At 41.9% G+C, this 12528-nt stretch overlaps 1 protein-coding gene across 1 annotated transcript; it reads left to right on the top strand.

Annotated features, from left to right (window-relative positions):
- Positions 1–5171: 5171 nt before the first annotated feature.
- Positions 5172–9860, top strand: KRT16 (keratin 16). The gene is made up of 8 exons (XM_074261492.1): positions 5172–5783; positions 6519–6601; positions 6764–6920; positions 7110–7271; positions 7365–7490; positions 8548–8768; positions 8876–8925; positions 9560–9860. Exons 1-8 carry the CDS (start codon positions 5247–5249, stop codon positions 9634–9636), a joined length of 1413 nt encoding a protein of 470 aa, XP_074117593.1. The 5' UTR covers positions 5172–5246; the 3' UTR covers positions 9637–9860.
- The last annotated feature ends 2668 nt before the right edge of the window (positions 9861–12528 follow it).

Here is a 12528-nt window from a genome sequence, read left to right as displayed (position 1 = left end):
GAGTTTTGTTCCAGGAGACTGCATTTAGAAGGCAAAGAATCCAGATGATAGTATTGCAATCCTAGAAACCCCAGAGTTTAGCATGGGATTAGTAGGAATAATTAGCTAAGATGGGAAGCTGCTAAATGGATGGGTGAGCTCCTCCCTTTTCTTCAAATTAATTAATCATTCAATTAATTAACACATTAATATAATACAGTTAATCAACACAAATAACATTTATTAAGCTCTTCTGGGAGACTCCAAAAAAGAAACAGATCTACCTGCAGAAGCTTACATTCTAATTCCCCTTTTGCTCTGTGAGTGTCTTTCCTGTTATTGGGGAGGAAAAGATGCATTGGGTACATTTATGACTTGGGTCCGTGGTTTGTGGTACTTTCCCTGAGGTTCTGCATTATGATTTGATCTCTATCTATAAAAGCCTAAAAGCCTTTGTAGCATTAGCTTGTAGTCATTCTTGTTATCCCCCTCCCCCTTTTTGAATTAAAAAAGAGAACCCCAAGGAGACATTAGGGACAATCATTTTGATTCACAAAGGATGTCATTACCCATAGAGATCTGTGGGACTGAAAGAGTCCCGGCTGTCCTTTTTCCTCATCAAGACATGAGACAGTGGCAGGTGTGGCTTGGCAAGGTAAGAGAGCAGTTAGTTGTACATTCTATGTCTTCCTTTCAGCAGCTTCAGGAAACAGCCAGATTTCTCTTTTCTGCTTGTGGAGGTTAAAATCTTTTCTTATTGACTCACTGGGTAGTGAGCAGCCCCAGTGAGGGAACCAATGACCAGGGCTTCCCCCATAAGAACTAAGATCCATTTCCCCAGTTCTGTATACTCTTGGCTCTAGGATCAAAGTCAGAAGTAGCAGTTCTGTATCTCTTGTCTTCCACATAGTTCTACTTTCCTCAATTCAATTCGGTTTAGTTAATTCAAATCCACAAACATGATGAAACTCTAAAAGGCTCTAAAATTAAGTCATGGAGATACAAAGTAAGTACCATTATTATCCTTATTTTACAGATGAAGAAACTGAGGCACATAGAAGTTAAGTCACTTGCTCAGGGTCTGAGGCAAGATTTGAATTCAAGTCTTTCTGGTTCATAACTCCGGGCCTTTATTCAGTATATCACCTAGCTGCCAGTAACAGATTAATTTAGAACTGTAAGAAATATTTGAAGTCATGAAGTCTAACTCTATCATTTTGTAATTGAAAATAAAGCATATACAGAACTTTTACTACTAATAAATATATCAGGCAGGATTTGAACTCATATCTTTCTGACTCTAGGTCCAGCACTCTATCACTTAGGTACCACCTTGGTGCCTCAAGAGCTCTGTTCTTGTCTATGTGGATATCAGTCAGTGGGACTTGGTTGCTTGCTTTCATCATTGAAAGGCTGAAGAAGAGTTAACCAGCTGGGAGGCTATTACAATAATCCAGAATAGAGGGGATGTTTCCTGAACTAAGCTGGAGATCTCATAAAATAAGAAAAAGAAGCAAGCATTTATTAAACACTTAGGGCATACCAGGCACTGTTAAGCACTTTATATTTGATCTTTGTAACAACCTTGGGATAGGTGCTATTATTATCTCCATTTTACAGTCCAGGACACTGAGGCAGATAGAAGTTAAGTTTAGGGTCATCCAGCTGATAAGTGTCTTAGGCTGGATTTGACTCAGAGGGAACAAATAGATCTAGAGATAATAAGGAGTTAAACTTGATAGAACTTGACATCTGTTTGGATATAGAAAATGAGGGAAAGGAAAGGATGGAAGATAATAGAGATTTTGTTGGAAATAGCTGATTGGGAAAGATAAAGATATAATAATCAAAACAAGGTTTTTTTCTCCTCTGGATCATTCCTCAGATTGTCTGGGTTTTGAAAGGACCAATAACCTCATCAATTCAGCTGGATAAAGATATAATAATCAAAACAAGGTTTTTTTTCTCCTCTGGATCATTCCTCAGATTGTCTGGGTTTTGAAAGGACCAATAACCTCATCAATTCAGCTGGGTTGAAGTTTTACCCAAAAAGAAGGAAGGAAGGCTCTGGAGAGGACTCTATTGTTCACAAATTAGGTATTGGTACTCTGGGGCTCACTGACATGCCAAAATCAAAGTGACTGGGCCATAAGTGGAGAGTGGAGAGAAAGAGAGGAGAAGGAAAAATTAGGAGGGGAGAGGGAGAAAGACATTGTAGAATATGGAGAAAGAGGGCTGGAGAAGAATGGGCAGAACCTATAATGGATGAACAAATGAATGAAGTATTAATTTATGTGTTTACTATGTGCAAAGCACTGTGCTAAGTATCATCAGAAACTCCAAAACAGAAAAGTTTCTTTTCTCAAGAAGCTCACATTCTAAGGGGGGAAAATTTCTGCTATAAATCAGAGGGGAAAAGTCCCATAGTCCTTCAGCAAAGCAAATGTTAATGCCCCTTGTTTAAGATCATTTCCACTATTAAAATCCTATCAGTTTCTGACATTGAATCACTTGACAGTACTAAGGACCAGTGACAAGTACATTCTTTTCAGAGTCTTCTGTGGCAACAGCTACTTTCCAAGCAGTATAGCGTTTGTAGGCATGGTGTAAATTCTAGGAAGGTTATGTGTGAGTAGAATGAGCTGATAGCCTGTGGATGTGTGTGTCTGATGGGGAGTGCCTGGATTACTCCTCCTTTACGAGGTAAGTACAAGTAGTTTTAGCTGGTTATAACAAAACCCTGGATCCTTGAAGTGCTGAGATGGGGGAATTTCTAATTGCACCTTTCTTGGCAACTTTCCTGTGCTGAGCTCAGGCAGAAGCAGCTCTCTCATAACATTGCCCTCCTGCCCAGACCCTCAGTGAACACACCAAAGTACGATTATTTGGTCAGTTTATGTATTTCAACTTTCACCAGAAGCATTTTCATCTGGACCCCATCACCTTCCCTGCTTTTAGTGCTGCCAGTAAGCATCATTTTTTCTTTTTTTTAATTAAAGCTTTTTATTTTCAAAACATATGCATAGATAATTTTTCAACATTGACTTCTACAAAACCTTGTGTTCCAAATTTTCTCCTCTTTCCTCCCACCCAAGCAATCCAATATATGTTAAACATGTTAAAATATGTGTTAAATCCAATATATGTATACATATTTATATAAATATCTTGCTGCAGGAGAAAAATTAGGAAATTTCCTTTTTTTTCAAAATGGAAAAAAATGAGAAAGAAAACAAAATGCAAGCAAATGACAGCACAAAGAGTGAAAATGCTATGTTATGATCCACACTCAGTTCTCACAGTCCTCTCTCTGGGTGCAGATGGCTCTCTTCATCACAAGATTATTGGAACTGGCCTCAGTCATCTCATAGTTGGAAAGAGCCACATCCATCAGAATTGATCATCCTATAATCTTGTTGTTGCCATGTATAATGATTTCCTGGCTCTGTCAGTAAGCATCTCGATGGAATGAATACCCATCTGAGTGTCAAAGGATTTGGTACCAGGGCAAAAAGGTATGAATAGAAGGGCTAACATATTAGAAATGCCTAGTTCTTGAATTGATAATCTAACTGGGGAGACAGTAAAATAGTTTACAAAGACTATAGAATCTTTGATCTAGAAGGAGGACCTTGGAGATACTAGCATCTAATCTCATTTTGCAGAGTAGGAAATTAAATATTTTCCACCACTCTTCCTCTTTCCCTCCCCGTTAAAGTAACTTACTCAAGTTCACAAAGTGAATTAATGACAAACCTAATGTACCCAGGTTTTCCACACTAAATTACAACCATCATATTCTTAGAAGGAAGGGAAGAAGGAAACTGGCTTTTATCAAGTGCATATTCCAGGCATCATGGTAAACACTGGCTAAAACTAATTGAAAAGTTACAATCCCCATCCTCAAGGAGTTTACATTTTAATGGGAAGCATTGGGTACATGCCTTTTAGCTTAAACTGACAATGTAATGGATTAGAAACCTCACAGAACTGTTTTTAGAAAATGGGCTCTTGACCTTTTTTGCATTTTTGACCCTTGGCAGTCCAGTGACACCAATGGACCCCTTCTCAGAAAAATGTTTCTAAATGCATAGGATCAAATAAATAAGATTACAAAGGAAAAGAGTTATATCAAAGAAACAGTGATCAAAATATTTTCAAAAACTTAAATTCAAGGACCTGCTCAAATCTTTCAATGGACTCTTTGGGGTTTGAATCCCCCTCTCTCCCTTTTGGAATTATAAAATTTCTTGGAGATCTTTTAGGCTTTTTTTTAGTTATAGAGAACCAAAGTAAAGGAGATATTAGAGTGGCTTAGGGTTAATTCAAGAGGGCTTCTTGTAGAGTTCAGTTTTTGAGCCCCAAATGGCAGAATCTCTGGGAGATTTGGTTATGGATGGATGAAGAGTGGGAGGGAGTTAATTCAAGAGAGCATCTGGTAGTTTCTGAATTCAGGGGAGATATGGATAAGGGTAGGCAAAAAGGGGGGACATTTTGTATAGAATGAGGGGTTGAAGAACATGGGACGGAGGCTTGTGTAAGAATATAGAAATGAGAGTCAGTGGAACAGGAACTACTATCTTTACCAGAATAGGGACTCTGTGATGGGAAGTTGTAGCAATGCTGGTGAGATAGAGCAGGCAGTTGGTGAATGCATCCTCATATTCAGGATCTAGTGGGGTAGAGGGACCATTTCAGTGTAGGACTGGCACTGGGGGGACAGAAACAGCAGAGAGATGGCCCCAGGATGGAGTTGGATGAAGTTGTCAATCCTTCCCTATAGGCTCACGATCAGCTCAAATAGAAACTAAAGGGACAGGGAAATGAGCTCTAATGGGAGCTGACTCATAGCCAGAGGACGCCATCTGCCACAATGGAGTCTGGGGAGGGGATGACAGTTTCCCTGTTTCTCAGCCTGGGGCCGAGGAAAACTAGAGCTGTGAGCCTGAGTCAGGGAGGACTCTGTGTTTCTGTTGCTTTTTCTTTCTCCGTCCTAATGCTACCCTTAGCTGGTGGGAGTTACTGAGTGGAAAACATGGCCAGCCTGGGAGTAGACCTAGGAGGTGAATAATCAGGGAGCAGGGAGTTGCCTAAGACCTCAGGGGTGTTGAAATCCTCAAGGTAATGGGGAGTCAGCAAGAGCTGGCTCAGCTCCCCAGTTGGGTATATAAAGGCCCTAGCATCTGAAGGCAGTATCATTCATTCTTTCCAATCCTCTCTGAGCTATCCATCTCTCTGAACACTCGCTTTCTCTCTCTCTTGACACCATGACTACCTGCAGCAGACAGTTCACCTCTTCCAGTTCCATGAAGGGCTCCTGTGGGCTTGGCGGTGGCTCCAGCCGTGTCTCCATTCTGGGTGGGAGCTCTTGCAGAGCTCCTAGTGCTTATGGGGGCTCAGGCTTTGGGAACATGTCAATGACAACTTCCCGCTTCTCCTCCGGAGGGGCCTGTGGCCTGGGAGGAGGCTATGGTGGGGGCTTCAGCAGCAGCAGCAGCTTTGGAGGAGCCCTAGGCAGTGGTTTTGGCGGAGGCTATGGAGGTGGAGCTGGTTTTGGTGGGGGCCTGGGTGGTGGCTTTGGTGGTGGCTATGGTGGTATGGATGGCCTCCTGGCTGGCGGGGAGAAGGTGACCATGCAGAACCTCAATGATCGTCTGGCCAGCTACCTGGACAAGGTGAGGGCCCTGGAGGAAGCCAACACTGACCTGGAGGTGAAGATCCGTGACTGGTACCAGAGGCAGAGGCCATCTGAGCAAAAGGACTACAGCCCCTACTTCAGGACCATCGAGGAGCTCAAGAACAAGGTAGGTCTCACCTGGTACTCCTTTCTATTCTATCTAATCTCAGCTCTGGGATCTGGAGCAGAGCTGAACATAAATGGACAAAATAGGAAACCATAAGAGATAATAAGTTCATTAATTTAGAGGCAAAAGAGACCTCAGTGGGGAAACTGAGGCCCAGAAAGATGAAATATCTTGCCCTGAATAGTAAAGTGGCAGAACTGAGATTTAAACACAGAACCTCTCATTCTGTATCCAATTCTTGTCCCATTGTCTTGCTTTGACTTTCAAGTAGAGGATAATATATAACCTGGCCACTGGGAACACTAGGGGATTGTACCTTTTCCTGTGAGAGGGAAGATCTCTGCCAGTCACAGGATCATAGATTTAGAGCTGAAATGGACTTTAGAGGCCCAGTATAAACCTTTTATTTTACAGATGACCCTGGGAAAGTCACTTCTCAAATTTTCATCTTAAAATTGGGGGGGGGGTTGAATCTGGATTTTCTTGATGTCAAGTTCTGCTTACTACACATATGCTTAAATACTAAGTAAGGTGCAAGAAAGGTGGGAAGGACATCTCTGAAATAGCCTAACCTTGAGCATTTCTTGATCTAGAAGGGATTGCACCCTAATTCTTCCTGAATTTTCAGTGTGTTGACAAATAGATCTTTCCTGAGTTTGGGATGGGAGGTCGGCAGAGGAGACTGGTGGATCTTGAAGCTGACCGTGTCTTGCTGGGTTATTTTCTCCTACCTAGATCCTAACAGCTACAACTGATAATGCTCAGACTGTACTGCAGATTGATAATGCTAGACTGGCTGCTGATGACTTCAGAAACAAGTGAGTAGAAGATGGCAGTCAATAAGAGTTAATGTATCTGGGAGAACACAGTTTGGGTGGTAAGAAATGATGGCTCCTGCAATATCAGGGATGGACAGAGGACAGAAGGAGCTGGAGAGATCATGAATGACACTTACTGATTATCCCTCAACTCCCTTTCAGGTATGAACATGAGTTGGCCCTGAGACAAACTGTGGAGGCTGACATTAATGGCCTGCGCAGGGTACTGGATGAGTTGACCCTTGCCAGGACTGATCTGGAAATGCAGATTGAAAGCTTGAAGGAAGAATTGGTCTACCTGAAGAAGAACCATGAAGAGGTGAGGTCTCTGGGTCTCTGGCCAAGGGTTGGAGTATGGGGACCCAGGGAAAATCTTTCTTTAAGGTGAATCGGCTTCAGTGGGTGTGGGAGTTGTGGGGAAAGGGAGAAGATTCAGTTAACAGCCAAGAAAGAAGGGGAGCCTGGCTGCCTCCATGACACAAGTAATGGAGTCTCTCATCATCTCTAGGAGATGAACGCTCTCCGGGGCCAGACCGGTGGTGATGTCTCTGTGGAGATGGATGCTGCCCCTGGCATCAACCTTAGCCAAGTGCTCTCTGACATGCGTGATCAGTACGAGCAAATAGCAGAGAAAAATCGCCGGGATGTTGAGGCCTGGTTCTTGAGCAAGGTGAGTATCCATAGTTCTTGAGCCCTCTGGAGATAGAGTGAGCCTCCTTCAAAAGTTCTCTCCTCAACCATCCTGGTTTTCTTCCTATTTCAGACAGAGGAGCTCAACCGGGAAGTAGCCTCCAACAGCGAACTGGTCCAGAGCAGCAAGACTGAAATCTCTGAACTGCGCAGAACCCTTCAGGGACTGGAGATTGAACTGCAATCCCAGCTCAGCATGGTAGGTGAACCAGGGTTCCCATCATAGGTCATTTAAGAGATGATCTATTCCCATTCACAGCTTAACTTGGTAGAGGAAGAAATAAACTCAGATAGGTACAACCCTCTTTGGAAGTGATGGGGAGGCTCATTTTGATTCACATCAACTCAATAAACATTCTTCAAATGTTAGGTACTGTGCTGGGCAATAGGAGTAGAAAGAAAGAAAACAAAAACAATTCTTTCTCTCAAGGTACTTATGGGAGAAATCTTATCTAAATATATTACCCAATCCTCAAAGGAAGTGTCTTGTTTCTGGTAATAAATAGATCTTCTGATACCAAATTCTGTACTCATGTAGTTAAGTGCTTGATAAATATTTTTTCATTCATTCATTCATTCATCCTTCTGGATTCTTTCCTTTCCTTCTTTCCTCCCTCCATCTTTACTTTTTTCTTCCTTTCTTTCCTTCTTTTCTTCCTTCCTTAAATGCTAAATAAGGTGCAAGAAAGATGGGAAGGGAAGTATGTTGCTTCAGCCTCTCAGAACATCTCTAGTTATCTTGAAATAGCCTAATCTTGAGCTTCCTTCTCTCTCTCCCTCTCTCCCTCTCTCCCTCTCTCCCTCTTTCCCTCTCTCCCTCCTTCCTTCCTTCCTTCCTTCCTTCCTTCCTTCCTTCCTTCCTTCCTTCCTTCCTTCCTTCCTTCCTTTCTCTCTCTCGCTCTCTCTTGTCCTTCCTTCCTTTTTCTATCATCATATTACTTACTTTTCCATCTTCATCACAGCCACTCTCAATAATACCGACAATATCCTCAGATATTTTTCGCTTATTTAATTTTTTTTATAATGCTGCTAAAAGAGCAGGGTAGACATTGTTAGCTCTATTTTATAGATGGTGAAAAAACTAAGGCCTTAGAGAAGTGATGTCATTTGCTCCAGATCACACAGCCAATTGGTGGCAGAGACGAGTTGGGACTAGAATCTCATGCTCCCTCTCAGTGGTGTGGTCTCTGGGTTCCTGGAAGGGTGACCCCACTGTTGCTGAATTCCTTGTCTTCTTTCCTCTCTCCCCCTCTCAGAAAGCCTCCTTGGAAAACAACCTGGAAGAAACCAAAGGTCGCTACTGTCTCCAGCTGTCCCAGATCCAGGGGCTCATTGGCAGCGTCGAGGAGCAGCTAGCTCAGCTCCGGTGTGAAATGGAACAACAGAGCCAGGAGTATAAGATCCTCTTGGACGTGAAGACCCGGCTGGAGCAGGAGATCTCCACTTATCGCCGCCTGCTGGAGGGAGAGGATGCCCAGTGAGTGGTCCAGTCTCTCTCAGCTTGATCCTCCCCTCCATCTATCCTAAATGACCTTTATTCATAATGCCTTATTCTAACACGTATACTTTTTCCTTTGCTTTCAGTCTTTCCTCCCAGCATACATCTGGACAATCCTCCTACACCTCTCAGGAAGGTAAGCTTCTCTGGGTTTTATCTGCACATCTGGATTTCCCTCTTAAAGTCCATTGACTTCTAGGAAATCTAAGCTGGAAGGGTCCTTAGAGGTCAGGGATTCTTATTCTTTAATTGTGCTATAGATCCCTTGGGCAGTCTGGTGAAATCTACTAATTCCTCCTCAGAATAATGCATAAAATTAAAAGCATAGAACACTGAGGATATCAAATAAAACCAGCTATATCAAAATGTATTTTTTAAAAAGGCTCATGGACCTCAGATGAAGAACTTCTGATTCTGGTCCAGCCTCTTTATTTTACAGAAGAGGAAACTGCGTCTCAAAAAGCCTTTGTAAATATAGTGACTAAGGGGTAGAGCTAGGACTCAAATTGAATTCACTTGACCATAGGCCCAGTGCTCCTTCCCCTTCTATCCTTCTCCCTCATTTTATGGAGGAGAAAACAGGCCCAGATGAGCACTGTTCCCTTTGGCAACAGTGGGGAAAGGACTCATCTGTCTCTGAGGAAGGTTTATGAACTTCAATTTATTTGGCAAGAGAGAAGGGAGCCCTGCATGACATTTTCCCTCCAGCCCCTACTTCAGTCCCTGGCTTTATGGACTCCTCTCACTTTTAACCTTCTCCCTCACTGCAGGGCACTCCGGTCGCCAGACCCGTCCCATCCTCAAGGAACAGACCACCCACAGCCAAAGCCAGCGTTCCAAGCACTGATCTGTGCTCCCTGCCATAGCTGGACTGCAGGCTTAGTCTCCTGTCCTTCCTCCTGGCCCAGCTAGCCACTGTCCCTCCTGATGGTGGAAAGAGTTGGTTTTCAGGGTTCATGGCCTGGGGACCTCTGCTGCTTATTGCATTCCCGACTTTTCTAGAGTATCACCCAGTCCCTTCCTCCTGTAGATTCCTAATAAAGCTGGCTTTCTGGTTATTGCAAACTTCAATTTGGTTTTCATTATTGAGAATGGGAGGGAGGGATGGTGGACAGAGGTCAGCTTATATCTATTTGGTCAGCTGGTTGGTACAGTTGAAGTCAGGAAGAGCCATCTTCCTGAGATCAAATGTGGGCTCAGACATTAGTATATGATTCTGGGCAAGACCTAACCATGTTTGCCTCAATTCCTTATATGTAAAATGAGCTGGAGAAGGAAATGGCAAACCATTCTAGTATCTCTGCCAAGGAAACACCAAATGGGGTCACAAAGAGCCAAACGTGATTGAACAATAGCAATCTGATCACTCAATGTTTGTTGGTGGGAAGAAGTTATTTGGATGACCCAATGGGCATCACCTTTGGGCAGAACTGTCCTTAGTAGGGGTGATAGTTTATTGCTAAGGCAAAATAACTACCTGTGAGAGGGGTAGAGAAATTCACCAAGGTGGGAGTGACCTTAGTGGGAGGAGATCAGAAGGGGAAATGATCTCTGCTCTGATGATGATGATGATGTGTGTATTATGGACTGATACCAGATAAGAGCCTGTTTCTTCCTTTCTACTACTGCCTCCCTGAAACAAACCTCAGGATCCCTTAAAGCAGAGGTTTCAGGAAATCAATCCTATTCTAGTGGTCTTATTTTTGAGATCAAGGGAAAATAGCAGAGTTAGTGAGTGTTAGAGCTAGAAAGAACCTCTGAAGAAACTTAGACCCATGTCCACTTTTTTTCTTTTTAAACATATGTGATGCCTAGATAAGGCATGGATTACAGAATTTAGAGGTGGGGGGAGTGACCTTAGACAATAAGCATTCCAATTCTCCTGTGGGAAACTGAGGCCCAGAGAAAGGAGGTGACTTGTCAAACTCACACAATGAGTTACAAATGAGGGTGAGGTATTCTAGGACTGACTCAGGCTTCCCCATTCTAAGGACCAGAACTGAGCAGGGAGAGGACTTTTCTCAGGTGTTGTACTCAGATTACAGCAAGAGTGATCAGTCAATGATTCAGTTTGTACTCATTCCTCATTCTTTACTGAGTAGCTCCTTTGCACAGAAAACTATGTTCAGTGCTTGCAAAATACAAAGGAAAGAATAAATACAGCCCCCACCCTCTGAGAGTATCCAGTCTGGTGAGAAAGACACATCTAACTGTAGGGAGAGCCCAGTCTAATGAGAAAGATATTCGTTTGTTTGCTTATTTATTCATTCATTCATTCAATAAATGCTTAATAAATGCCTACTGCAAAGAGGCAACTCTCCTAGGGGAGATACAAAGTTTAGCTAAGACCCTGTGCCTGATCTCAAGGAGCTTATAATCTAGTAAAGGATAAGAACATGTACAAATAGTTATAACACAAAAGGTCAGTATACAAAGCATATTGTGGAGATGAAATAGAAAAGTGACCGTATTGATAAATATTAGATAAAAGGAAATTTGCAAATACCATTGTGAATGTAGGGAAACCACTCTGCGGGAGAGAACCACCAAGTTATTATAGGTATCTATGTGTTAAAGATCCTTAAGCTTATTTAATAGATAAGTTTAAATGGGGTAGCTAGGTGGCATAGTGGAGAGAGAGCAGGGTCTGGAGTCAGGAACATTCATCTTTATGAGGTCAAATCCAGTCTCAGACCCTTACTAGCTGTGTGACCCTGGGCAAGTCATTTAACCTTCTTGCCTCAGTGTTCTCATATGAAAAATGAGCTGAAAAAGGAAATGGAAAACCACTCCAGTATTTTTGCCAAGAAAATCTCAAATGGGGCTATAAAAAGTCATGCACAACTGAAAAATGACTGAATAACACAAAAAAATTAATAGATTTTTATTGTATTAAAGTGAAATTCATAATAAAATATTGTCTAAAATCTATTTCAGGCTGGGGCATGTTAAAGAAAAGGGAACTAGAGGTAGATTGGCTGAGATCACTGGTAGTAGCAGTCATTCTCCTCCTCCTCCTTCTCCTCCTCTTTTTCCTTCTGTTTCTTCTCCTCTTCCTCTGTAGCGAGCTGTCATCCCAACATTCCTCTTTCTCTTCTCTAAAATGAAAAATAGGAAAAATATGATAAATGGAAGTGATAAAAGCCAATTATGCAAAACATATTAAAACATGCAAATATTTTAAAATAATCACAAATTTTTCATATAATTTTATAGAAATAAAAATATTTTCAATAATCACATTATTTGGAAGTGGCCAAAAGGAACAGATTCTATAAAAGAGGTGGCAAAATGTAATTAAATCTGAAGAGAGAACCATGGTTAAAAAGTAAGAGAAACACTCTACTCTACAAAAGGAAAAAAATTTCTAATAATTAGAGCTATATAGAAATAGACTGGACTGCTTTGGGGGTTAGTTACTACTTGCATTAAATGGAGAAATTTTTTTGTTCAAGTATTGTTTACTAGAAAACCACTGAGGTCCCTTCTGATATAAGGATTCTGAGATTTTAGATTATGCTCCCAAAGAGATTACCTTGAAATGTGGGTAATCATAGAAGCCTCTATGATCAGAAGACTTTCTGATTATCTAAGAGTGAGCCTTATAGGGCCTGTAGGATTATTGTAGGAATGAACTTGATGCAAAATGCCCAGATGGGCCAATTCTAAATTGGCTTGGGGAGTTTCTGGTATTTGATAAAAATAATTGGAAAATACCTTTTTATATTTTGGGCCTGGG

The sequence above is a fragment of the Sminthopsis crassicaudata genome, chromosome 4, assembly GCF_048593235.1.
Source record: "Sminthopsis crassicaudata isolate SCR6 chromosome 4, ASM4859323v1, whole genome shotgun sequence".
Taxonomy (NCBI): Eukaryota; Metazoa; Chordata; class Mammalia; order Dasyuromorphia; family Dasyuridae; genus Sminthopsis; species Sminthopsis crassicaudata.
The sequence above is the reverse complement of the archived record's forward strand: the minus strand, read 5'-3'. Positions and strand labels throughout refer to the sequence as shown.

Coding starts and splice junctions, on each gene's coding strand:
- KRT16 (XM_074261492.1), top strand. CDS start 5,247: ATGACTACCTGCAGCAGACAGTTCACCTCTTCCAGTTCCATGAAGGGC. Junction 6,921..7,109: donor TGAAGAAGAACCATGAAGAG/GTGAGGTCTCTG, acceptor CATCATCTCTAG/GAGATGAACGCTCTCCGGGG. Junction 7,272..7,364: donor AGGCCTGGTTCTTGAGCAAG/GTGAGTATCCAT, acceptor TTCCTATTTCAG/ACAGAGGAGCTCAACCGGGA.